Below are 23,696 nucleotides of genomic sequence, written 5' to 3'. Positions count from 1 at the left end.
CTAATTTCCATCACCATAATACAGACGTTTGATTCACTCCACTTTCTATTAACTATGCCGTTCGGTTAGTGTCGGCTCTGCGTCATGTGATTGTCAGGTAGAGGGCTGTGTAATGTTGTTAACTATCAGTTTTGTGTTAAATAATAGTTTTGTGTTTACTGATTATATACGGGTTTTAGATCATTTGTCTGAGAGCGGTAACCAAAACTACCACGGGGAAATGTGTTTGTAAGCCTTTTTACGCTGGTTAGGCAGCGTCATGTGATTTCAAGCTCCTCGTAGACCACTGCATTGTAGTTGGCTAGCTAGGTTAACTAACGCTATCATTGTTAGTCAGCTATATTTTCCTGTTATAGAAAATCCAAAATTTCTAGAATGTTAAGGATTCCTGAACCTCGTTTACAGAGTGCCTTAGAAGTTGCACTTCTACCTGACAATGACTTATGTAAAGATGTTGATAAGACTGTTAAAGCCAAAATGGCCAAAGGCTGTTCCCTACTTTGTTGTTTGAATGTTGGTGGCAAGTTGTCAGTCAGTGATATTTCTGAACGCGGTGCTCCGATGCATGTTCTTGAGGACACGTACGCAGAGTGAGTTATTGCATTTCAGATTTAAATTTTTTTTTAGTCCCTTCTACTTTAATTCAAAGCACGTTCTCTTTCCATTCTTTGGTACATCTTCTTTAAATACATAGATTGTTTGTTGCAATGAACTGTAATCTGTAATATGAACTGTAATCTGTCCACAGTTATATATATATATATATATATATATATATATATATATATATATATATATATATATATATATATGTGTGTGTGTGTGTGTGTGTGTGTGTGTGTGTGTGTGTGTATGACTATATTTTGCACACATCTTTGTTCTCACCATGTTTTTAACAAAGTTCATGCAACTGGAATTCCTTTCCCCCTGTCATGCTCAATAGCTTTTTCTGGGAGATGTTGACAGAACAGAGTAAAATTGACAACATCCCTAGACTTCTGACTGTGGGACCGGCCTGTGAACTTAGGTTACATGAGGTTGATCAAGAAAGCCAGTGGTCGTCTTTGTTTCGGTATACAGCAGATAGACTGCTGCAGCTTGTGAAAGAGAAGGATTCAAGTAAGTGATTTTGATATTTTTAATATTTTTAGAAATATTTTGTCTAGATTAAAACATTTGTTCACTCATATAAACATTGTACACTCATATAACTATTTACAGATTATTGTTTGCTAATTTATTCATCTTAGTCCTGCAAGTTATATTATCTGCATGGATTTCACTTGGAACAGCTGCTGGAAAAGCACAGTTCTGCAAATTTAGCGAGCAGTAGAATATCCAGCTGGAGTTACTAGTTTGTATGCTTCAGTGTTGTTCATTGCTTCTGTGGAGTTTTGTCTGTTATTTGCTCTCAGTTATATGAAATCTTCCACAGGTGTGAGTGAGTTGACCTGTGTGAGGCTGCTGTCTTTTACTGATGCCCGCTGTTCCCTCCTGCTAAGCACAAGTGTCCTGGTGCAGTTGCTATGGCAGCAGGGCCCTGCACAACCAGAGACACTGTCTTCCTGCCTGCTCAACCTGCCATCTGCAATTGAGGGAACATTCACTGATTACCAACTCAGTAAAGGCACCCTGTTTGTTCTGACCACTGCTGGATTCATATGTATCCTTTTTGATAGTGCCTTTCTCCAGAGGATGAGATGACATGCTAGCCTTTGGCCAAAAAATCCTGCACATTCTTGTATTGTTGATGACAACATATAATGGAGGTGTTCCCAATTAGTAAAGTTGTTTTGCCATTTTTATCAGTCTTGTGTGTAAATTAGCAAAACAGAGACCATGAGAAATACATAATTAAACGAACAGCTCCAGTTTGCACCCAGGCATGCTTCACATAAACCACAAACCCTTTTTTTCTGTCAGACTTTTCCTTAACTGTATATGTTAGATGTGTTTGACAGTGTTGAGGGGAAGCACCTGGCCTCAGTTGACCTCCAAGCTTACCACACAACAATCCAGAGAGAGGTGGAGCCTACTGTATCCCTCTCCTCCTTCTGCCTTCTTAACATCTCCCAAGACCTCAGCACAGCTGTGGTTGCCACCAGCCAAAACCAAGCACTGGCAATTGATCTCAATGATTATTTCAGGTTGATTAAGTCTTGCTTTTACACGTCTATTATAGGGACAGTCCCTCTTTCAGTGAGCAAACCCAGGAACTTTACTGTTCATAGCCATGATTTTATGACCTTGATTGGTCTGCATATTGCTTTTGAATTTTTCCTTCATGTAGAATCTTTGATCAAGTTGTGATTGAACCCCTACTGAGCAGACTTTATTTTTTTATAAGGTCTTGTTATTATTACTCACCAGTTGTTGCACACACAGTTAGGGCAGGTAGAGTAAGTTGCTAGTAACACCATGGTTATGGGTTGGATTCCCATGGAGCACCGACACTGTGACTCTATTGAATATGTAAGTTAGTCTGGATAAAAGTGTCTGACATGCTGAACATGTCAATGATTTTTGTTCATTTCCTTTTTACAGGACTCACCCAACACAGCTGCTGTGTCGTCAGGTACCAAACTACCCACCTCTCATACCCGCCAAGCCCTGTGACCAAGACAGCTTGCTCAGCTCAGCTTACAGCCAGTCTGTACTGGATGCCCACTTCCAGACTGACCAGTAAGGCAGTCTAGACTCTTATTTTCTCTCTTATCTAGACTCTTATCTTAGAGTGCCATAGCCATGATTCTGTATTCAGGATTGCCTATGCTGTCAGTGTTTGACCATTTCAGCTAATTTGTCAGTGCTCCTACAACCATTCGACCCAGTAGAAGTTACTTGTGAACAATCTCTATCATAGCCAAGGCATTCTGCCTATGACTTAACCCTTTGTGTGCAGCTCGTGGGAGGCTAGGTTGGCGGTCTTGTACAAGCAAGCTAAAGCTCCAAACCCATCCATGCTCCAGTTATCATGGTACAGAGACTTCCCCAACTCTGAGTGCCACCAAGCAGTTGCCACTGCCAAGCCCCAGCCACCCTCTATTCCAGCAGGGGGTGCTGTAATGTCTTTCACCGTGCCTGAACAGACCACACCAACCATGCTGAATGTCTCAGAATTCTCAGCAGTGCTTGCCTTCACCTCAGCAGACAACAGCAACACGACCTTGGCATACTGGGATCTGGAAAGTCAGTGTGTTGTGTACCACAGCGTTGATGCCCCTGCAGTTCTAGTCCACTGGTCAGAAGAAGAACACCTTTGTTTCATACTGAAAGGTGAAGCACTTTAGTTTCATTCCAAGCTATTACAGATAACGGATACTAAAAGCACAACACTAGTTTTGTTTTTTTTTTGTTAGCCTTCTGCTGGTACTTTATTCTTACATTATTATTTTCTGGTTTCATGTTATACCTTTTGAGCATATTTTGTAATATTTCAGATAGTTTTGTGGTTTTGTTTTCAGCATCAGGCTTGTCTCTGGTGCTGTTTGCGGTTTCTCAGGAGGAGCTGTTGAACAGATTGATGGTGTTTGGGAGTGCTGGCATGGTGGACTCTCTCTGCCATCTTAACACCTGGGGCCGTTGCTCTATGCCCATACAGGCCCTGCAGGTATGGATAAATAATCTCCCTCCAATAACAGAAATAGAAATCATCACAAAGGTTGGGTTAATAAAGTTAATAAAATTGTGTATGTCATAACTTTAACATATTCCTATACATTTAGAATTCACTATTCAACACCTGTCAATATAATTTAAACATGATATAAAGCAATGTTTAATTTTCTCCCAATATGTTGATTACATATGTAATCAAGAGCTCCTTAAAAAATATAACTAAAGATGAACCTTTACCTCTCTTTTTCAGGCTGGTCTGAAAAATCGGCAGCTGGACATGGTGGACTTCTTTCTGAAGAGCAAGGAGAATATCCTGTGCCCACCCACAGGTTATAGCGTGCATGAGCAGTCACCAGCCATCTCAACTCAGACACAACTGAAGAGTAAGACCTTCTGGTCTTCTGTGTTAACAGAGAAATGTAGCTATTTTAAGTCAATATTTAGGTTGAGATTTCAAAAAAAGTGTAGGCAAAGATTGAAGAAATGGTGAGTTAAATGTAATTCTGGGTTAAATTGCACTTCCAATGGTGATTCCTGGAAATTTGGAAATTGTTTTTTACTTTAGGTTTAAGCTTATTCTGGATCAGAGTGAAATACCCAAAGTATTCCACTCCATTGAGTTATCAGATTCATCTGGATTATAAATGTCACTCATATTGTTCCAGGAGGTATTTGTATTGCAAACTAAACTTTTAAAGTCATTATTACTTATATGCTAGCAGATCTTTAAAAACAACTGAAAAATGTTATGGAATACTGAAGTATTCAGCCCCTTCAGACTAGTTTGTAGAAGTACATTTTGCTTCAATAACAGCTTGTCATCTTTAGATTGGGTTTCTTCCAGATTTACATGCTGTTTGGGAATGATTTTTGCCCAGCCTTGATGGCAGATTTGCTCCAAGATTTGCTGACATCTGGATTTTGAGCTGGCTGTTAAATAGCGTTCACATTTTAACTTTAGTTTGTTTTTTTTTGGGGGGGGGGGGTTTGCAGACTGAAGCAGATTGTGTGGCTACCTGTGTTTAGCACCAGCCATTTGTCCTTCAGTTTTAACTTTAACTTTCAGTCCCAACTGTGGAAAAACATCTCCATAACATGATACCTCCACTCTCGTTCTTCACTGTTGGGATGGTACCTGTTGATAATTTGGTAGTGCTAGGTTTGCACCATATATAGCCTTTGAATTTTGTTCTCAAATGTATATTTGTCTCATTTGACCACAAGACCTTATCCCACATTTTATCTATGTCACTCTGATGCTTTCTGGCAAATTCATCACATTCCTAGTGATGGCTTCTTTCCAGCCACCATCACATACAGGCTATTTTAAAATGCTGAGCTCTTCCAATACTTCGTGTTCTTAATATTTGCTCAGTCATGCTTGATGAACCTATATGGTATACCTAGTATTAGTCGCTATTAATCATCTGACAGGGGGTATAAAAAGAAAATAATTGATATCTAGTAGAAATGTATTATCTAAGGATTTACTTATCGGGGCACATAATTGCCAGCTTTAATCATGAAGGAGCATGGCAATTACACACTTGATTAAGCACACAGTCCTAATCATGAAATACAAGATGTGGTGTTGATTTGGAGCTGCAGTACCTGGGGTCACAGTAAGGTATATGTGAGAGATAGACTGACCGAGAGAGCTATGTAATAAGGCAGTGTACACCCAGAGACTGTACTAATGTGGTAGAGGGAGGGTCTGAGTAATAGTGATGTTAAACATCAAAGAGAATAACAGTTTTATCAGTTAATTAGGCAGATAGATAGATGGAGTCTAATTTACATGCAATGATGGTCGACATTACTGCTTAACTAGTATCGACTAAGTAATTCATTTGCTGGGGTATTGAGCTATGTTTCTGGTACAAAGAGATTCAGTTGCAATACGTAACAACTCAGGAATTTTGTGACATTGTTTTACCTCTATCCCCTACACAGTAACTTTGAGATTCCTGCTGTATACATTTGTCTGATGGTTAATTTTAAATGATGCAGAAGGGAAGTGAATATTTGTCTGTAGCACATACTGAAATTTTGTAATATTCTTTTCTATGGGAGTCCTTTTTTTTCTTATTATAGTTGCTTGTGATTTAGTTTTTTTGTTCTTCAGGTCTAATTTTAATCTTATGTATGTATGTGCGTATGTGTCTGTGTGTGGTGTTAAGACGCCCAGGATCTCTGTCCAGCAATGGACTTACTTTACTCTGCCATCAGAGACACAAACACAGAAGCTCAGAGTCGACAATTTTGTGAACAGCTGCTCAGCATTACACTTAACTTCCTCAATAGACAAATCAGAGTCCTTCTCAGCAGCACACCAGGTAACACACACACAATTGATTTATGAGTCACGAACGTTAGTCATTATTTGTCCATCCCAGGTGTTCATTGTTATCGATTTATATGACATATTCATTTGAATTTGATTTACTCGAAGTTCAAAAAGGTATTCTTTAATCAAACACAATTTAGCAGAATCTGATGCTGTCTTTGTACAGTGGATAAGTTTCTACACTTACTCTTGTAGAGCTGGATGCTAACTTGCAGGCGTGTGTGAGGATCTTGGAGGGTTATATCTCTAAACTGCGCACCTACATGAGGAAGTACCCCTGGCTAGAAGTAGGAGGGAGCCAGATTCCTGCCTTAGCCACTAACACTGCACCTGGTACAACTACAGAGGTGGAGTGGGAATCACTCTCTGTTGAGGTAATTGGGTATAGTGCCATTAATATTCTGGCAACACTGAATTAGCTGGCTTGATAGTGTATTGCTGGTTCAAATTCTGTTTGGATTATTGGATGATAAGACAGTAATTCAGGTTCGGATGTCTCTATCCTTTTTCTGATTGTCACTTAAATAATGTTTCTCTGAGGAACCTCTACCCGATTACAGAGGGTACATAACGAAGATTAGGGACTTCTCAGACTGATTTATATAATAGCTAAAAAGGACAGGATTAGTTATATTTGATTACAGCATAATGCCTTTAAGATGAATCATTAGATATGCCTGTTCTGATGTCTCAGGCTTTAAGAATAACCTTTGTTTGTGTTTGCTTACTTGCTTGCGTGCATTTCAGGAGGTAGTCCAGCATGCAGTACTGAGTAAGGAGATCCCACATGCACAGGCCTGTCTGCGCAGACGGGGTTGTCCTGAGCAGAACCTGGAGGAGCTGAGGAGGACAGGTCTGAAGCTGGCCTTCACCTGTCTCAAAGACAAAGATTTGCTGCAGGCCACAACACTGCTCACTAACATGGTACATACACTCTGGAAGCTATAGCTCAAGTATGTTCCCTGTTAAAGTAAAGGAAGCATCCCTCACCAACACTCAACTTATGGATACAATTATGAAATGGCTGCTTTGGTGCTAAGTATATTGTTCTTTGAGAACGCTACAATAGAAATCTTACCCACTAAGACCCAGCTATATTGTAGTGTCAAACAGACAACTCTGCTTTAATGTTTTTTTCTGTCTGTTTATCTCTCAGGGTTTCAATGTGAAACAGCAGCTCCATAATATCTGTGTTTACACGGCTGATCAGGACCTCAGGACCTTTATGGTAAGTGTGTCTTTGAACACTTGGAAGGTGTGTTCTAAGGCATACTGCAATTTTACTTCAAAGGAAGAATTTAGCAATCAAATTAAGACCCTGGGTGTTGAATGGATGTATAAAAACTTAATTAACAGTTTTAACAAACTTCTGTTTTCCTGTGATTAGTTTTGGAGTTTTAAATGCTGGAAGATCTTAGCCAAAATATTTTTCTCCTGATTTGAACAGGTAGATGAACTGAAGAGGCAGAATCATCTCTCTGCTGAGGAGATGGAAAAAATTGAGTTCATTAAACAGATTGAAAATTTAGGCTCAGCAAAAAGATGCTTAAAGCCCATCGACAAGAACAAGTAAGGAGTTGGTGAACTGATTTACTGGCTATATTTTGATATATGCTTTATTATGCTTAAATGTATTATGTAAGATTGTGAGCATTTGAAACAGGTGCATTTTGCTAACATGTTTCCACTATTTCGGTATATTGCACCGGCACCCCATTAAACCTTTTCATAATAGAGGCACTTGACACCAAATCGTAGCATAGCATTTTAATTCTTAGCAGATACCTTTTGGTTTTATTTTTCCAGGAATTCATAACTACTTAAAATGCTCAGATTAAAAACTGTTTAAAACATGAGCACAAATATAATATAACAATGATCCAAAGTACTAAAAGAATAAAAGCACATGTACGTGAATTCCATTAGGATATGAAATGCAAAAACCTATCCTAGGTTATATGGGCTATGTGTAAGTCCTGCATCCTCTGTGTGCAGAGTTCTTCATATAAGCCAGTCAGACGCTGAGAGCAGGAAGCTGATCCAGGAGATGGTGAATGGGCCATCACCACCCTCCTTCCATTCTCTGCTGGGCTCAGTGTGTTTAGACTGGGTCAGACACTGGGACAATGACACACAGAAATCAGTGGTCCTTTCCAGACTCCCAGACTCCCGTGAGTGGGTTAATGTTATCTCATTCTGGTTTATCACATTACTTGGACAACAGAGAGAGCATTTTAGAAGGGAGAACATATAGCCAGGATATGACTCTGGTGTTGGCTTTTGAAACTGCAGACCTTACCAACTGCATGATGGTGAGATGTGTACACGATAAGCCCTAATGTATTAAACCTGCTTGTATACAGAAATCAAAAATGATTTAAGCTGCTTCATTGCCAGGATATCTGTCTTGCCTTAGTGTTGGCCTCGTGTGACCCTGCTGTGCTGTGGTCCTACCTCACCTCCCTTCATGACCAGGACCGGATCAGTGCATGGCTTACCAGCATGGCTGCTCAGGGTAGTGGGCTCACTGCTGCCCCCATGTGGCCTCCCCTCACTGCTGCCATTGTGGATGAACACACTCACTGCAGCGGCTACATAAGAGACCAAATCCTGGACATGCTTGCTAGGTTAGAACAAGCGGATGAGTCGGAATGGCCTTGTAAACTACTGCAAATTTTCAGTAATTTTGGGGATGGTCATAGATGTTCTGTTGCCAACTTTCCTGCCTGCTGTGCTCCACAGACAAGAAGTGTTTGTGGAATCTGAGATGTCTGATTTTGAGCAGTTATTGTGGAGACTGGGCCAGGCTGGAGGTGTGATGCGGGGCCACAGTGGACCTCCTGTCCCACAGTTATATGCTTCCCAAGGCCAGGACTTTCACACACGCTTTATTCAGCACTGCCTGGAGAATAACCTGCAGTACCTGCTTTACAACTACCTGGAGCACTATAAGTGAGTTAGTGCCATTTGCCTGTATGACTTTATGGCAAGAATGTATTCAGTAAAATGCATAGCCTGATTCATGCAGTACCCCAGTGGAGTTTGGTGATTTTTATTTTAGCTTCAGTTGTATATTTACTTTTGATTCACTCAGGTTGACTCCTACTAACTGCCCTGCTGTTGGAGACAGAGCTTTGTATGAGAGCTATCCCTGGTTTGAGATGATGGTCAAACTGCAAAGAATTTCAAGAGACCCCACAGGTAAGTCCTAGTACATGTTTTCTTTTGTTAGTTTGTCTAACTTAATACAATTCAGTTGTACTATTTTGCATCCAAATGTCTTTGGTACATAGAAACGTGGGGTAAAATATTCAGTGGAGGTTGAGTAAGTAAAAAGGGAAAAACATTTTATATACATAGTGAAGTAGTAATAATAATAAATGATGGGTGTCCAGGATTTCCATTGTGCCCCCTAATGACGGGTGTATTCCACACAGCTTTTAAACCATAAACCAAAACTTCTGTCTGAGAAAGCAAACAGCATAAATGTAAATGACATGTAAATGGAATAAATTATTGTTTGCTTATTATTACTTATCATTCATGATTTAAAATAGGTTTTCTAGTGTCCGTGTCCTTAAATATTTTAATGACAAAATGAATAATTTCAGAATGTAATCACTGATGTCAAAGTGCTCTTGCATAGTATCTTTTAGGAAACCATATTGTGAGTACTTAAAACTATAAGTGGTGGTTAGTGGCATCTTCCCATGGACAGAGCTCTGAATGAAAGAACCAACAGTTTGAGCATGAAAACCTGCACTTCAATGCATTAATCATAATCAGTTTTATAAGGGCATCGCCCGTGGTGTTTAAAAAAATTGTTTTAATTACAGCAGTATTATAGTAATTAAAATAGAAAATCTAATTCTACATACAGAGGACTATATACTGATTGTAACAATAAATAATAATTGTGGACCCCAGCGATGTAATTGAGCTGTAATATGCTTCAGAATGTAAAAACGCTTCCCCTAATTTATCAGGTACATTAAATCATAGTATGTAGCACCCAAGACAGCAATCATTACCACTAAAACTGATGCAATGTTCATAGGAGCCCTGAGAAACACTCCACCACTTGGAGGTCTTCCATCTAAATGTGCCCCAGAGGGAATAACATACCTTAGAATAAACATTGGGCCCTCTCTAGAAAACCAGTAAAACAGAACCTCAGACCAATTCTATAAAGCATAAATAAGATTTATGTAGATGGGAGAGAATGCCTGTCACATGCTTAGGAGAATCAGTGTACTTAAGATGAATATTTTAGCCAGATTGCTTCCACATTCACTGCATTTTTTTTTTTTTTTTTACTTAATAAAGATCATATATTTTTCGCCAATCTTGTGGCATGGGAAAATGTAAGAGTGAAAATAAACAACAATGCTTAAAAGAACAAGGAGAACTGGAGGTCCCAAACATCAGGTTATGTTACTGAGCACAGTCCACCCCCCCCCCCCCCCCCAAATCTCTCACACGACAAGATAGCTTTATTGGCATGCCACTACAAAATACTGTATACAATACTGCAAAAGCGCGCGTGTGTGTGTGTGTGTGTGTGTGTGTGTGTGTGTGTGTGTAAAAACTGAAGAAGATTCTAGGTGAGTAACTGCAATAAACTGTAAAAAGATGTAGAGATATTAAAAAGTTTAGTAAAGTACACAGATGGATAAAATGGGTAAATCCAGATACTGTAAATACTTGAAAATGAATTGTGGCATTCTTTCTTATTTATAAGAAAGCACCATTAGAAGTATTATTGTTTTAAACATTTTTGTATGTGAAACAGGTTTACAATTTTCTAGAAATTAAAAATAAATGTTTCACTTTTAGTGTTGATGGCAGGCAACCCAGATTTCGTTGTCGTGACTCTGTTTAAAAGCTGACAGGAAAAATGGACTAGACCAGCTCAAAAAACTATTTGAAGGAGGATTTTGAAGAGTTAAAAAATTAACATACCTTACAGCTTTCTCACTTTTCCCATTATTTGGAAGTGAGACATTTTGTTTTTAAAGAATATGAAAACTACAAGTGTGTCGGTTTTATAGGAGGTTGTCATGCACCCTATCCCTGATTTAAGTTATTTGTATATGTATGAAATAAATTTATCAGGAATTTTGGAGTGAGGTGAAGAATGAAACCGTTGCTACACTTGGGTATGCTATTCAACTGTCACCACTTTAGTGTATACTAGCAGCAGATATGGAGAACTTGGCAAATGAAAATAGTGCGAAAATGATTAGAATATTGTTATATTTAGCAAGAAAAAATGCTGAAATACTGAAATATTGGATATCCAACAATGCTTCTTCTGTGGATGATTGGTATGCTGAAGTATTAAAGGCTAACATGCTTCTAAGCTGAGAACTGTCATAACAGTAATAAAAGTAATAATGTATAATTTCTCTTATACACTTGATTATCTAGATAACTGTAACCTAGTGTGGGTTTTTCTTTTTTCTCAGAAAATCTGCCTTTTTTGTTGTTTTGTTAATTAGTCATACTAAAAATGGTTATTCTATGAAGGATTAATGTGAAAGGTGCAATGTAAACTCTCCCTTTAATTTACAGATCCAGAGCGAGTGTTCCAGGCTAGTTTGACCAGTGCACAGGTGCTCCTGCCAGGCAGCCAGGCTAGCATTAGCAGCATGCTACTAGAGGGACACAGCCTCCTCGCTCTCTCCACCATTATGTTTGGGCCTGGGGGTATCGATCAGGTAGGGCTCTAGTGACTATTATCCAACATCCCCTCCATCTAACACACAAATCAATTAAATTACATGGCACCAACAACTTCCCACTTTGTTTTAGCTTATTACTGGCACTGCTCAGCCTTGGGACCATCCTGGTTTGTTGTTGGTATTTCGCTCCATCCAGGCATCCATGATGTTGGATTTCCTTTAAAATTCTAAGCACACATTGTACCAAGCTTTTGCTAGTTAGGTGATTCTGTATTAGTCAGTCACGAAGTTCTGTTAGGGGTACTTTGCAAGTAAGGGTGCACAGTTTGAAGCACCTCTGAAACACTGCAACCTTATGGAGAATTTTCTGCTTGCTAAACGTGAGTGAATGAGTACGTGTTACAATCCACTTCCATGAGGAGCTTTGCATCTAAAAAATGTAATAAACACATTTCCTTGTACACTAGTTGAAGCCAAGAAATGTTTCATGTCCTAATTTTGCTTCTTAGTTTTGCTGGGATTGGTAGTCTAACAAAGTTGAGAAGTAATGAGTACTTAACAATTCAGTATAGTTTTATTTACTGGAGATGAGCATGATCCATTTCAACTATTGCCTGTCTCTGTGTGTAGGTGGTGAGAGAGGGTGGTAGATGTCAGGATGCCCTGTGCAGAGTGGACCCCCAGCTCCTGAGGATGGCACTGAGTGCATACCCCAAACTCAGAGCTGCTCTTTTCCCTCAGAGTGGCCCAAGAGGCATCTCCACTTGCGATATATCTGTCTACCATCTCATGCAGGTACATGTGACTTCAATTTTTTTATGTTTGTTGTTGCCTTTCAGAAATTTTAATGGAGTAAAAAAAAAAAAAAACAATTAAAAGAGATTACAGAAGATTACAGAAAAAGAGAGCAAAGTGCCACAGATGAATTTGACTTGAAACAATCCCTAACATTGCTACTTTGTAAAGTAGTTTAAGTAAGTTCACTTTTACCATACAATTAGAAAAAGAAGCCATCACCCTCTGAATTCTTGTAAGTTTGGCTCTTGTCAGCATTTGCAGTGAAGATGTATTAATAGCCTTGTCAATGCTGAACAGACAGACAAAGGGCAAAAAGGTCATGGCACTCCCAGATGCTTTGGAGGAGCCCTTGCAATGTCTATGGTTTTATTCATTAGAAAGTTACAGTCTTGGCACACTTTTGGTGGTCTGTCATTCAACTTGCCATGTTTTGCATTGTTTCCACAACCACTACTGTTTGGAATTAGGTAGATATAGCTGATCTCACATTTAGTCATTAGCAGTCTTCTAATGGCACACAGTTATATAATTAGCATTCTGTCGAAACCAGGGGGGTTGGGGCAGCTTCACTGTCAGGCCAGACATAGCTGGGGAGTGATGTGGTAAACGATCAGGGAGACGTGGGTGCAGTGACCCGTTCCAGATGATGGACATCTCTGCTCAAGCTGTTATCTCTCAGAAGGCTAAGATGGCATTCTGCTCTCACTGCCACACAAGCAGGAAAAATGTATTAAGATTAGGGTAACGTCTAGGAGTGCTGTTGTCTGATTTCTCATTAAGATTGCCACAGCCTTCCTCCTGTTTTGTGTTGAGACATTTATTGTGCTTTCACGATAAGCTAAATAGCTGAAAGGTACTACTCAAACATGTAGCTTGTTATAGACTTGTTATGATAGTCAGAAAGTGAATTTGACATGCTGTGGACCGTGTCAGGAATGTGGAGAAGAATTAAATTAAATGACCTTGTTTTTCTTTTTCTCTGTGCAGTCTTTGTATCCACTGGATATCTCCAGACTGTTTGGGTGGCAGTCTGCCAACACTTTAGGCACTGCTGGTAGGCATTTCAACATTTTACAGACTCATGAAATTCTCAGCGGTACTAGTGTAAAGATGAATGCTGCAATGTCTAGTCACGTCATGGTGAATCATTAAAATTTCACAAAAAAGGGATTCTTTACTGTATTGCTACTTCATTTTTAGTTGTGCAGCACTTCAATTGTATAGCTATTTTTTCCATACTATTGTTTGCATGGTTTATACTCTAACACCATTTTTTCCTAGAGAAAGTCAAGGTTTTAAATTGTAACACCCTTTTGCTGTAGAGGGGCCTGCTGAACTTCCTCACTTCTCCAGCCCTCACCTGGTCAATAAGTATGCGCTCATCCAGAACCTGGACTACTTATACTATCTGCAGCATGGCAGACCTTCTTTTGCCTATGGAATTTTCATCATTCAACATCTGGCCAGTTCCAGCAATGTGAAGCTACAGTGAGTAGTCTTCATACTCTACTATACTGTATATTTCTTTACTATATTTAGGCCAGCAATTGTTTTATGCATAGTTTATTATGAATTGTTCATTTATATCTTATATATTGCATGTTACAATGTGTGCTTTGGACCCTTATTTTATATCAGTTGTACTTTTATACTTTTCAACCCTATCCAGGTTAAGTGTAGCTGAGGAACAGGCCTACACACTGGGCCTTTTGAATTTTGACTCCTCTTCTGTAGCTGCAGCCTGTGTGTGTTTTTGTGAGTTGTTGGGCGTATGCAGTCTGAAACTGAGGGTGGATCTTAAAGCCCTTAATCTTATACTCAAATTATGGAGTCAAAACTGTGAAGAAAGCAGCTTAGCCTCCCTTAGACAGTCTCTTGGTAAGACTTTTTTCTTACTTGGACTTCTATGATGTTTAGATTTTACATGCATTTAGGGTGGAATAATTGTGTATACACACTGTTTGTGGGGAAAATTGTAAAATGTACAGTGAATAATTTTGCTTTATCTTGTCCTACATCCAACTTTGTATTAGACAGTTTCAAATATAATTGGTATTTGAAAACTCTGTCTCTTAGTGGACAAGGTGAATAAGCTGGTAACAGCTGAGAGGCAAACAGCAGAAGAACTGCTGCTGCACCTGGAGGGAGCAGTGAGGGAGCATGTGGAGGGGAGAGGCATGAGCAGGTTGTTGCCCACTGGACACAAGCCACAGGATCTGCTAAATGGCTTACTAAACTCCACTGAAGTTGCTTTTTAATTCTTGTGATCCTACACAGAATGAAATCACTGAAGTATGTCAGTAGAAATATGCTAAATTGCTCAGAGACTTTGTTAAGCATTCAGCTGTTAGAGTCCTGCAACTTTTAAGCTTATTATTCCTGATCAGTAGCTCCATTTTGTCAAGAGCGCAAATGAGGCATGTTGTGCTTTTGCCCTTGGCTTGCTCTCAGGTCGTCGTACGAGGCAGGACAGGAGTGGGCTCTCCCTGTGCAGTTCTGCCACCTGCATGATTTGGCCCTCAGTGCTGGCTATCTGCAAGACTGTGCCACCGATGGCCAGTGGCTTAACTTCCTGCTCTTTGTACAACTCCACCACTACCCTCCACGGCAGGTGATTCAATGGCATTTCAAATTCTGTGACTTTCCAAAAATACATAGCAGTGTTATCAAAATCCAAATACCATAGATGATATTTATATTTACATGTATTGGTTTTATTGAATGGATGGACATGTCGTAACTAAATTGCATACATGCTTAGTTGATAATGTGTTACTCTGGACAGGTCAGGTCCCTGACAGCCAGCTTCAGCCCATCTCTGCAGGCACACCTTTCACTGGCCTTCCAGGACCTGCAACTAGTCTCCTCCCAGTGGGGCCTGGATAGCCAGGGCCATGACCTCTGCTACCTGCCCAGGGAGGAAAGCTCTGAGTCACCTAAGGATCTGTTCCAGATCCTATTACAAAGCCAGGACAAGACCAGTCCCTGGAGGTACCTGTTGGCAGAGGCTGTAATGCAGCATAGCCCACCACTTACAGTGCTGGCAGCATGTCACCAGGTAGGTGGAAAGAAAAATTATCACTATAGCACTTCTAGAGTGATTCTGATTTAAGTCTTGCACCAAATTTTTTTTATACATTCATTTTTAGCTGTTTTGGTTATTTGTTTTAACATCAAAATACTAGAGTGAAAATACCTAAAAAACATGGCCCAGGATGTGGAGTGTGTTTACAGTACTCTGAAGTGATTGGCCACTCTTAATGGATGTGTGGTTTGGAACACTGGCTACCTTAGTGCTGTGATCTGTTGACTCAAAGTACATCATGCTTCAAATGCACATGCCATCCTTCTCCTCAAGATAGAGTAGAGGTTTTGACACTGAGATCACTTGGTCATAGATAATATACAACTCAGATGGGACTATTGTACACTACTGATAGACAATAGTTATATGTTCAGAGTTCATTTTTGACACTTACTTTTCCTTTGTGACTGTACCAATGCCTTTTTTGTGGATTCATCTACTTAATAATGGCAACAAATAATGGTAGATGATGCTTTTGCTTTTCTCCAGTTATATTACTGGTTACCTTTGATTTTGAATTTGGCTTTTTATAAATGTTTGCAGATTCATGTATCTTGTGTTTACTGGATTGACAGGATGCTGAATGCTTGCAGTGCCTGTGTGTGTGGATCCTGACCTCCGTCGATGATGACATTGTCCAGGAGGCCACTTCTTACATTAATGAGAACCTGGGCCACCACACATGGAACCTTTATGATATGTCAGTCTTATGGAAAACCCTCATTCTGAAGTGCAAGATCAGGCCTCTAATCCGTGGCTTCCAGCTGTTCCAGCGGGTTAGGCTCTCTGATTTGTCTCCGGCGCATGGTGATAATGATATGTAAAGTGGAGGCCCATATCTATGGAAAATGATGCCCATTACTTGTCTTAGCTTGTTATTAGGTCAAAGTTGAGTATTAAGGTGAAAAACATGTAGCTATTTTTTTAAATGGCTTTTTCGTGTTTTGTCATCGCATCCTTCCTTCTAATCTTATAAAAATGCAAGAATCGAACGTATTGAAGTATAGTTTTCTTTTTGAAAAAGTATATGTCCTCTCTTCTGTTCCCGCTCTTAGGAGTCTCCACTCATTCACATGCTGCAGATGTATGAGCTCTGCTGTGACTACAAAAACTACCAGGGGGCCAAAGACAAGCTACTGGAGTTCCAGAAATGTCTGCTTAACGTAAGACGAATCCATTATTTCTATCCATTACTCTTCTTTTTTTTTCTGTTTTTCTCTCTCATTGACTCTCACCTCTCAGTCAAGTCCATGTTCTCTCTGTCTCGAGCGTGAGAAAGAGCATTTCCTTAGTTCTTTGAGGGCACTGTAAGGTCACCAGCAATTGGGACATGTTTGATTCATGTGTCATTGTCTGCCCTTCACTGGTTCATGTAAATTAAATGTCTTTTATCTGTGTGAGGCAGGTAAGGTACATATGTTAGGCCTTTGTGAATTACTTTTAACTACACTGTCTGGAAGCCACCAGGTTCAGTGTAATCCTTTGTGTTTAAGACAAGGGGAAGAGTCTATCATGGTTATTTGTCAGTCGGGGGAAGTGTTATCAGTCTAAAAAATAATCTTCTGTGGGAGGAGAGGAGGTGTCATAAGGATAAATTTGGTGTCTTGCTGTTGCAAGGTTGAAAAGATTTATAGCAGGAATCAGTCAGCAAACGTAGGCCCATATCACAGAGTCAAGGGATAGATTCACTTTAAGTAGCCCTCCCAAGAGGGTCATCTGCTGTGTCAGAGCCAGCTGCCTCTTTATGTGGTATTCATGCGCCCTAAATGAGTGTATTAAATGTCTCAGGGTCCAGACATTTTAGTAAACTGTAGTAAACTATAGTTTATATAAACGCACACATTCTCACACTCACTCTGTCTTGCTTTCTCGTACTGTAGCTCAGAAGCACTGGAGAGAATATGTTGGGTGTGGAGTGTCTCCCGGTGCAGTGGGTGGAGGCTCAGGCTTCTGTGCTGCTCCTCATTCTGTTGCAGCAGTGTGGGACGCAATACGAGTTGCACAGGCTGCTCCAGCTACTGGCTGAAATGGAACATCTCCTCAAGTCTAATGGTGAAAAAAAAATACAAAACATGCCTTTTCACAAGAAATTATTAAATAGAGTAGATGAAGTAGATATTCAACTACACCCATGAAAAGAATCTTTGAGCCTCAGAGGTTGTAAAGGCTAGATTAAATCAAGTGGTAAACATGCCTTTTCAGAGACCCCAGCTATCCTACTCTTGCTCCTCTTTTTATCCCTTAAGGTCCTGACTTTAAGATGCTGAGCCAGCTAAGCCAAATCCTGACTGACACACCCGTGTCTCTGTCCCCGTGTCTGCTGGTGGACTATAGCACTGCCTGCCTGCAGGGGGAGTGCCAGAGCATCCTAGAGAAGCTTCAGGAACTCGGCCTCTTCTCCCAAGCCAGGAAAGTAGCTGAACTGGCTGGGCTATCCATCGATCGCCTGATTATAAATGAGGTAAGGGCGCATTTTAATGAGGAGATTATTTAAAATGAGTGGAGGTCTGACTGGTTGTTCATGCTGCACATAAATAGAGAAAGATAGATGACGACCGACATATCTGAAAAACACTTCTTTCCTAGGTGCGATTGCTTTGCTATGTCACTTTTGGCATGGTGAGACTGTTGCCTGGAAATTAAGGCTAACAGCCCAGTGCTGTACTGTATATCTTTCATTATACAAGATGATCCACTGATATCTCCCCTGGCTTGTCCACAGCTGTGACACTTTCCTAATTTATCCCAATCTGACTCTCCCTGCTGAAGCTATTGCAGGACCTTGAGGTGCTAAAGACCAAGCGACAGTGGGAAAGGCAGGAGACACGGCTTTCCTTCTGGAGGAGATGCCATGAGCAGTTCAATAATGACCGCATCAGAGCAGAGGCAGCTTGCCAGTTCTTTATGTCTCAGGCTGAGGTCATTTTCTACTCCATTCCCTTTCAGCCACCATTAGTTACTGCTAAGTCTTTTAAGTATTAACATGTATTATATGAACTTGGCATGGTATCTCACATTTCTGAATTCATTGGTTCTATTTATTTCTGTAGGACTCTGTGCAGAGAGACACTGAGCTCCTTCAGGTGCAGGAGCGATGTCTCCTTTTGGGTCTGGCCGGCCACTGGCTGTCCCAGCATGATGATGGCACTTGTGAAGGGCGCCTGGCGAAGTTGGAGAAGCAACAGTGGGAATGCCGTGTTCGTCGACTGGTCCTGACCACCGCCCTGGAGCAGGAGAGCCTGTTCGTCCCGCCTGCGGTGCTTGAAAGCTCCCTCGACAACCTCCTCAAAGAGTACTCCTTCTCCAGAATGCCTGTGCTGGATCACCCAGCATATCTGAGTCTGGAGGGACTTCCGGCAGTGGAGGAGGCCTGCTCCCTGGTTGGGGAGGAGCGAAAGGCTTTGACCACGCTGATTGACCGGCTCTTGGATGAGGGCAGCGTTCACGAGGCGAGCCGTGTGTGTAGATATTTTGGCTTGCTGCACAGGGATGTGTGTCTGGTGCTGCATTGTCGGGGCCTGGCCTGTGGAGAGCTACAACTGGGCTTGCAGGAACTCCTCAGCCCCGATGGAGAGAGCAGGAGCATCCTGCCCAGCTGTAAGAACGTTGGGAACTTTTTCAAACGTATCCAATTGAAACAACATGATAACCAGATGTAATACTTAAATAGTCCTTCACTGAAACCATTCCATGTATTGTTACATATATTTTCTTTTATGTTAAGTGTTTTTTAAGGTCTTTTTAAGCTGCATTTCTCTGCTCTTCAGGCTCGAGCACGGGCAGTCTGTCCTCCTTCGTGGTCGTTTCCTCACCCGAAGACCAGGTTCTCTCCCAGCTTCAGCTTCTTGTAGACCAGTGCCGTCATGGCAAAAACTACTGCAAACAGGTCCTCAGCCTCTATGAGCTGTCCAAGGTACAGCACACTTCCAATGCCCCAGTGCGCTAACCAAAACAAATATAGAGGACAACCAAAAGAAGAGAGAGTTCATTCAGAGATCCATAAAAACAAGTGAAACCAAAACCAATGTTACCCACTTGTAAATTGAGTAAGAATCTATAACTGTGAAGAAAGTTAATAGAATTGGGAGGGGCAATGAATTATAAGATTAATGACTGAGGGGCTATCATCAATGTATCATGCCCTATATCTACTTTCTACTCCTGCAGGAGCTGCATTGTTCTTATAGTGAGATCTCTTCTGAAGAGCCAGAGACTGTGCTGCTTAAGGTACTCCTGTCCCAGCAGCCAGAGCGCTATAAGAAAGCTCAGGCCTTTATCAGCGTGCAGGGCCTGCAGCCAGACTCTGTGGCTCAGCTCATCACCTCCACGGTGCTGGAGGGACTACTGGCTTCCTTACAGGAGGGTGAGAAAGGTAAAGGGGGTGCTGTATGTCTACTTGGTTTTGATCCGCTAATATTTAGTCCTATGGTTGAGTTTGATTTGTTTTTGTACATGATGATGATGATGATTATGATCTATTTGACATAAATTACGTTTGCCACTTCTTTCCACTATAATATCAAATTCGCAAGAATACGTATTAGAAATAGCCAGATTATAGGATGCATACAAACATCAGAAAAGTAAAAGAAAAAAGTTTAATTGGATAAAAGAATTGGATTTTTTTTTTTTAGAGTTTTATTTGTGTCTCTTACATCAGAGCAACATATCTACAGTCCTTGTGAAGGTAAAGAGGCCTTCCTACAGCTGGCTAAACTGTGTAGTGACCCCAACTTGGTGGGCATCAAGTTGCTAGACTGCATTCCCACAGTTCCTCTGGCAGAGCTGAGCTGCAGTGAGTCCCACAGATTTACAATGTGATCTATTGCTGTACAGATATATTGATCTAACACCCCAGTTAAGAAATGTCAAAACAGTGTAGCTGTGCAGTGTAGCCCCAAGAGCAGCAATAACTTCACTCTCACAGTGTATTATAAAGGTGTGCTGCTGGTTTTGGTGGACATTAAGACATATGGCTTTGCTAGTTGCAGCATATTCTTTTTTTTATGATAAAGGACTTTAGAAAGCTAAAGTTTCTAAATTTGTAGAATCAGTTCCACAGCATTGTATACTGTAGCTGCATGGTCCCATTTCCTTCAGGACTTCCAATTGGTAACACTGCCATTTCTGTGTGGTTGACTTTCTGATGTGTCCTACAGCTGTTGAGCTGCTGATTCTGGCCCATGACTGCTTCAGTCTCACCTGTAACATGGAAGGCATCGTCAAGGTCCTACAGGCAGCCAGACACCTCAGCCACACTCACCTGGCTCATAAGGATGGATATGGGCTGCTGGTGAGTGCCCCTCATCTGTCGGGCTATGCTAAGGTTTACCTCTCATAGTTACCTATTGCCAAAAATGGTGTAATCGTGCAAGTCTGTACCTACATTTTTTTTGACTGTTGCATTTTATTATGTACAAAGAGTCATTTAGGTGCCATCTATCTGTTTTAGAATAGACAAATATATTAGCTTCAATGATCTAAAAAGGTCTTTTTAGTGCTTATAAAGCAGCTGGCTTTTTTCTGCTTTTTTCTACTGGAAAGGTACGTCTCCTGACTGGTATTGGAAGATACAATGAAATGACTTACATCTTTGACCTGCTCAACCAGAACCACCATTTTGAGATCCTACTGAGGAAGAAACAGGAGTCGGTGGGGGAGAAACATCCTACTCCTGTTCTGTGTATGTGTTTGTTTGAGTATATGAGTGTGCACATTCATCTGTCCCTTATTACTGTGTGTGTGTGTGTGTGTGTGTGTGTGTGTGTGTGTGTGTGTGTGTGTGATAGAACACCAGATTAAAAACAGCTCTGCTGGACTACATTAAGCGATGTCTGCCAGGGGACAGTGAGAAGCACAACATGGTGGCTTTGTGTTTCAGCATGCGCCGAGAGATTGGAGAAAACCATGAGGGCGCTGCTCGAACACAGCTCAAACTCATCGAGTCCCAGCCATGGGGTAAGGCAGGCCTGCCGAGCCACGTGAAATGTATAATTCTAATTGCATGCGTTCGATGTGAATAGCATGGATACAACAAGAATGTTTGTTTGTTTTTAAAGGATCCAGTTTATGGCCTAATCATATTTTTTCCTGTTATGTGCTTACTGAAATTAGCCGTCACCCCAGAGCTCAAAAGTAGCCTAGAGAAAGTCCTCTCTTTGCTGAAAGACGCTGCAGAAAGCTACTCTAAGGTATTTACAATTCTCCAGCAGATTGTCAGATTATATCCTTGATTTTTAGCTTTTTCTTTTTTTCATTTAATATTTGTGTGTTTGTCTGTGTGTGTGTTGCGGGGGTGGGGTTGGGCATGTGCATTTTCTTTTGTGCCTCTCAGGACTCGTGCATGCGTCAAGCATTGCGGTGTGTAAAAATGGCTAAACTCGTCGTTCTGCAGCTTCACTTCCTAACTCGTGGACATGACGATCGTGTTGTGAACCTGCAGCCATCAGAGCTGCCCATTATCATCGTGGCTCTGCCACACTGTTACCAGGTGTTCTCTTACTTTCTTACTTTTTCTTGGTTGCTATTCTATTTTGGTTTGTTTTCCGCTCTAGACATTCCTGTTTATTAAAGTAAAACTGTGATACAAAGTAAAAAATAAAAAGGGCAGACTTAAAAAATGGAAGTTATAGATTAATATACATATATTACAAATGCATATTAAATAGTTGGCTTAGGTAGTTCCCCAGCGAACACTGGATGTTTATTATCCTTTATCCCTTTTAGTCATTTGTAGTAGCAGAGGCATATGACTACAGTCCTGACTGGGCAGAGGTTTTGTACCAGAAAGTAATATTGAGAGGTGATTTCTCCTACCTGGAAGAGTTTAAGCTACACAGACCTCTTCCCACCAGCTTGTTTGAGGAAATCTCCAAAAAGTAAGTTTCCTTTTAAAGGGAAGGGTTAGCTCTACTTATGTAGCTTTCATCACATCCTGATTTAGACAACTCTTTGTAAAGTCAATTTAGCAAGGAAAATGCTTTTACTTAATTTTTTTTCCACCAAGTCACCAAGAGGTCTCTATTTCCTATATGATGTTGTTTTTTTTAATGCACAAGATTAATCAGGAATTAATCCAACATTGAGACCCTGGTTCTTACTTTTTTTTGTCTATTTAAATTATTGGTTTAAGTTTTGCTGTTCTGTTTCAAGACTGTCTCTGAACAAGCCACCAAACAATGCCAGTCAGAATCTGAAGCGGCTCCTGCAGTGTTGTGAAGACGTTTACACCCACTACAAACTGGCCTACGAACACAAGTTTATCGATGTAGTCAACATGCTCCTGCAGGACTCCAAAACAAACAGTTATCTTAATGACCGACTAAGCAGCTAATTACCCTCATTTAACTCCCCAACCCCTCTACAGGCACAGTGACACATTTTCAGTCATGGCTTTAAATGTTCTAATTATGGCATTTGATTTCATTCCACAGCAGTTGTGGGGTATCTGATTAGAGGGAGCACTTTTTTGTTATAGTTAATGGGTAAATTAACTGTAAATGTACATATTTAAGAGATTAAATCTAAAATTGCTAATACATTGGCTGTTGTTTTTGTTCTTCCTAAGGCTACAATTTGAAACATGACTTTTTTTCATCTTATTCCTGTATATTATCACTTCTGAAATTGCAGTACCCCTAAATTGTCACTAGATGCTAATATTGTTGTATCATAGAGCAATGAAATGATTTCCCAAAACTGACCAGGAGTGGACTCATCTGGTCAGTATCAGTCCAATATTCCTTTGCATCGCTACAGTATATTAATTTTAAAAAATGTTTAAAATTGATATACTACAATTTGGCAGTAACTCTTGTGTAACATCATCTCATAGCACAAATATTAGAAACAACATACATACTAACTTTTGTCACTATATTTAAACATTAAATGTATATAAATAAATGTGATGCTTTCACTGTCTATTTACAGGTATATTCATAAAATAAACATAATTTTAAGTTGCCTAGAATAGTCAATGTTATGTCAAATATGAAATTATATAAAATAGGATTTCTGACTGGAGAATATTGTGGAATATACTTGGATGCAATTTGATCCCTGGGTATGTGAGAGAGATACATATCTAAAGATATTGAAAGAAAATATCATTTGGTAAACATTTCTATACAGATCAGCTGTAGTCTTTATGACTATTTTCTAA

The 23,696-nt window shown here is 40.3% G+C and overlaps 1 protein-coding gene across 2 annotated transcripts; it reads left to right on the top strand.

Annotated features, from left to right (window-relative positions):
* Positions 1-60: 60 nt before the first annotated feature.
* Positions 61-23,070, top strand: spg11 (SPG11 vesicle trafficking associated, spatacsin). 2 transcript variants are annotated; one of them, XM_027020087.3, is made up of 41 exons: positions 61-590; positions 944-1,119; positions 1,436-1,663; positions 1,949-2,147; positions 2,545-2,682; positions 2,903-3,276; positions 3,465-3,610; positions 3,869-4,001; positions 5,799-5,954; positions 6,161-6,339; positions 6,713-6,889; positions 7,122-7,193; positions 7,413-7,534; positions 7,961-8,136; positions 8,382-8,592; positions 8,708-8,917; positions 9,060-9,166; positions 11,540-11,685; positions 12,280-12,444; positions 13,435-13,501; positions 13,770-13,935; positions 14,117-14,325; positions 14,524-14,632; positions 14,899-15,058; positions 15,233-15,505; positions 16,108-16,308; positions 16,588-16,695; positions 17,413-17,584; positions 17,779-17,993; positions 18,302-18,451; positions 18,583-19,129; positions 19,300-19,445; positions 19,700-19,904; positions 20,193-20,327; positions 20,692-20,825; positions 21,077-21,184; positions 21,322-21,490; positions 21,647-21,723; positions 21,867-22,022; positions 22,259-22,410; positions 22,685-23,070. In XM_027020087.3, exons 1-41 carry the CDS (start codon positions 376-378, stop codon positions 22,863-22,865), a joined length of 7,170 nt encoding a protein of 2,389 aa, XP_026875888.2. In that variant the 5' UTR covers positions 61-375; the 3' UTR covers positions 22,866-23,070. The 2 variants fall into 2 exon arrangements, with proteins under 2 accessions (XP_026875888.2, XP_081568371.1); XM_081712245.1 differs by lacking the exon at positions 16,108-16,308.
* Positions 23,071-23,696: the final 626 nt, after the last annotated feature.

This window comes from Electrophorus electricus, chromosome 4 (genome assembly GCF_041902795.1).
Source record: "Electrophorus electricus isolate QZ-2024a chromosome 4, ASM4190279v1, whole genome shotgun sequence".
NCBI classification, from domain to species: domain Eukaryota; kingdom Metazoa; phylum Chordata; class Actinopteri; order Gymnotiformes; family Gymnotidae; genus Electrophorus; species Electrophorus electricus.
This window is presented reverse-complemented; position numbering and strand designations above follow the sequence as displayed.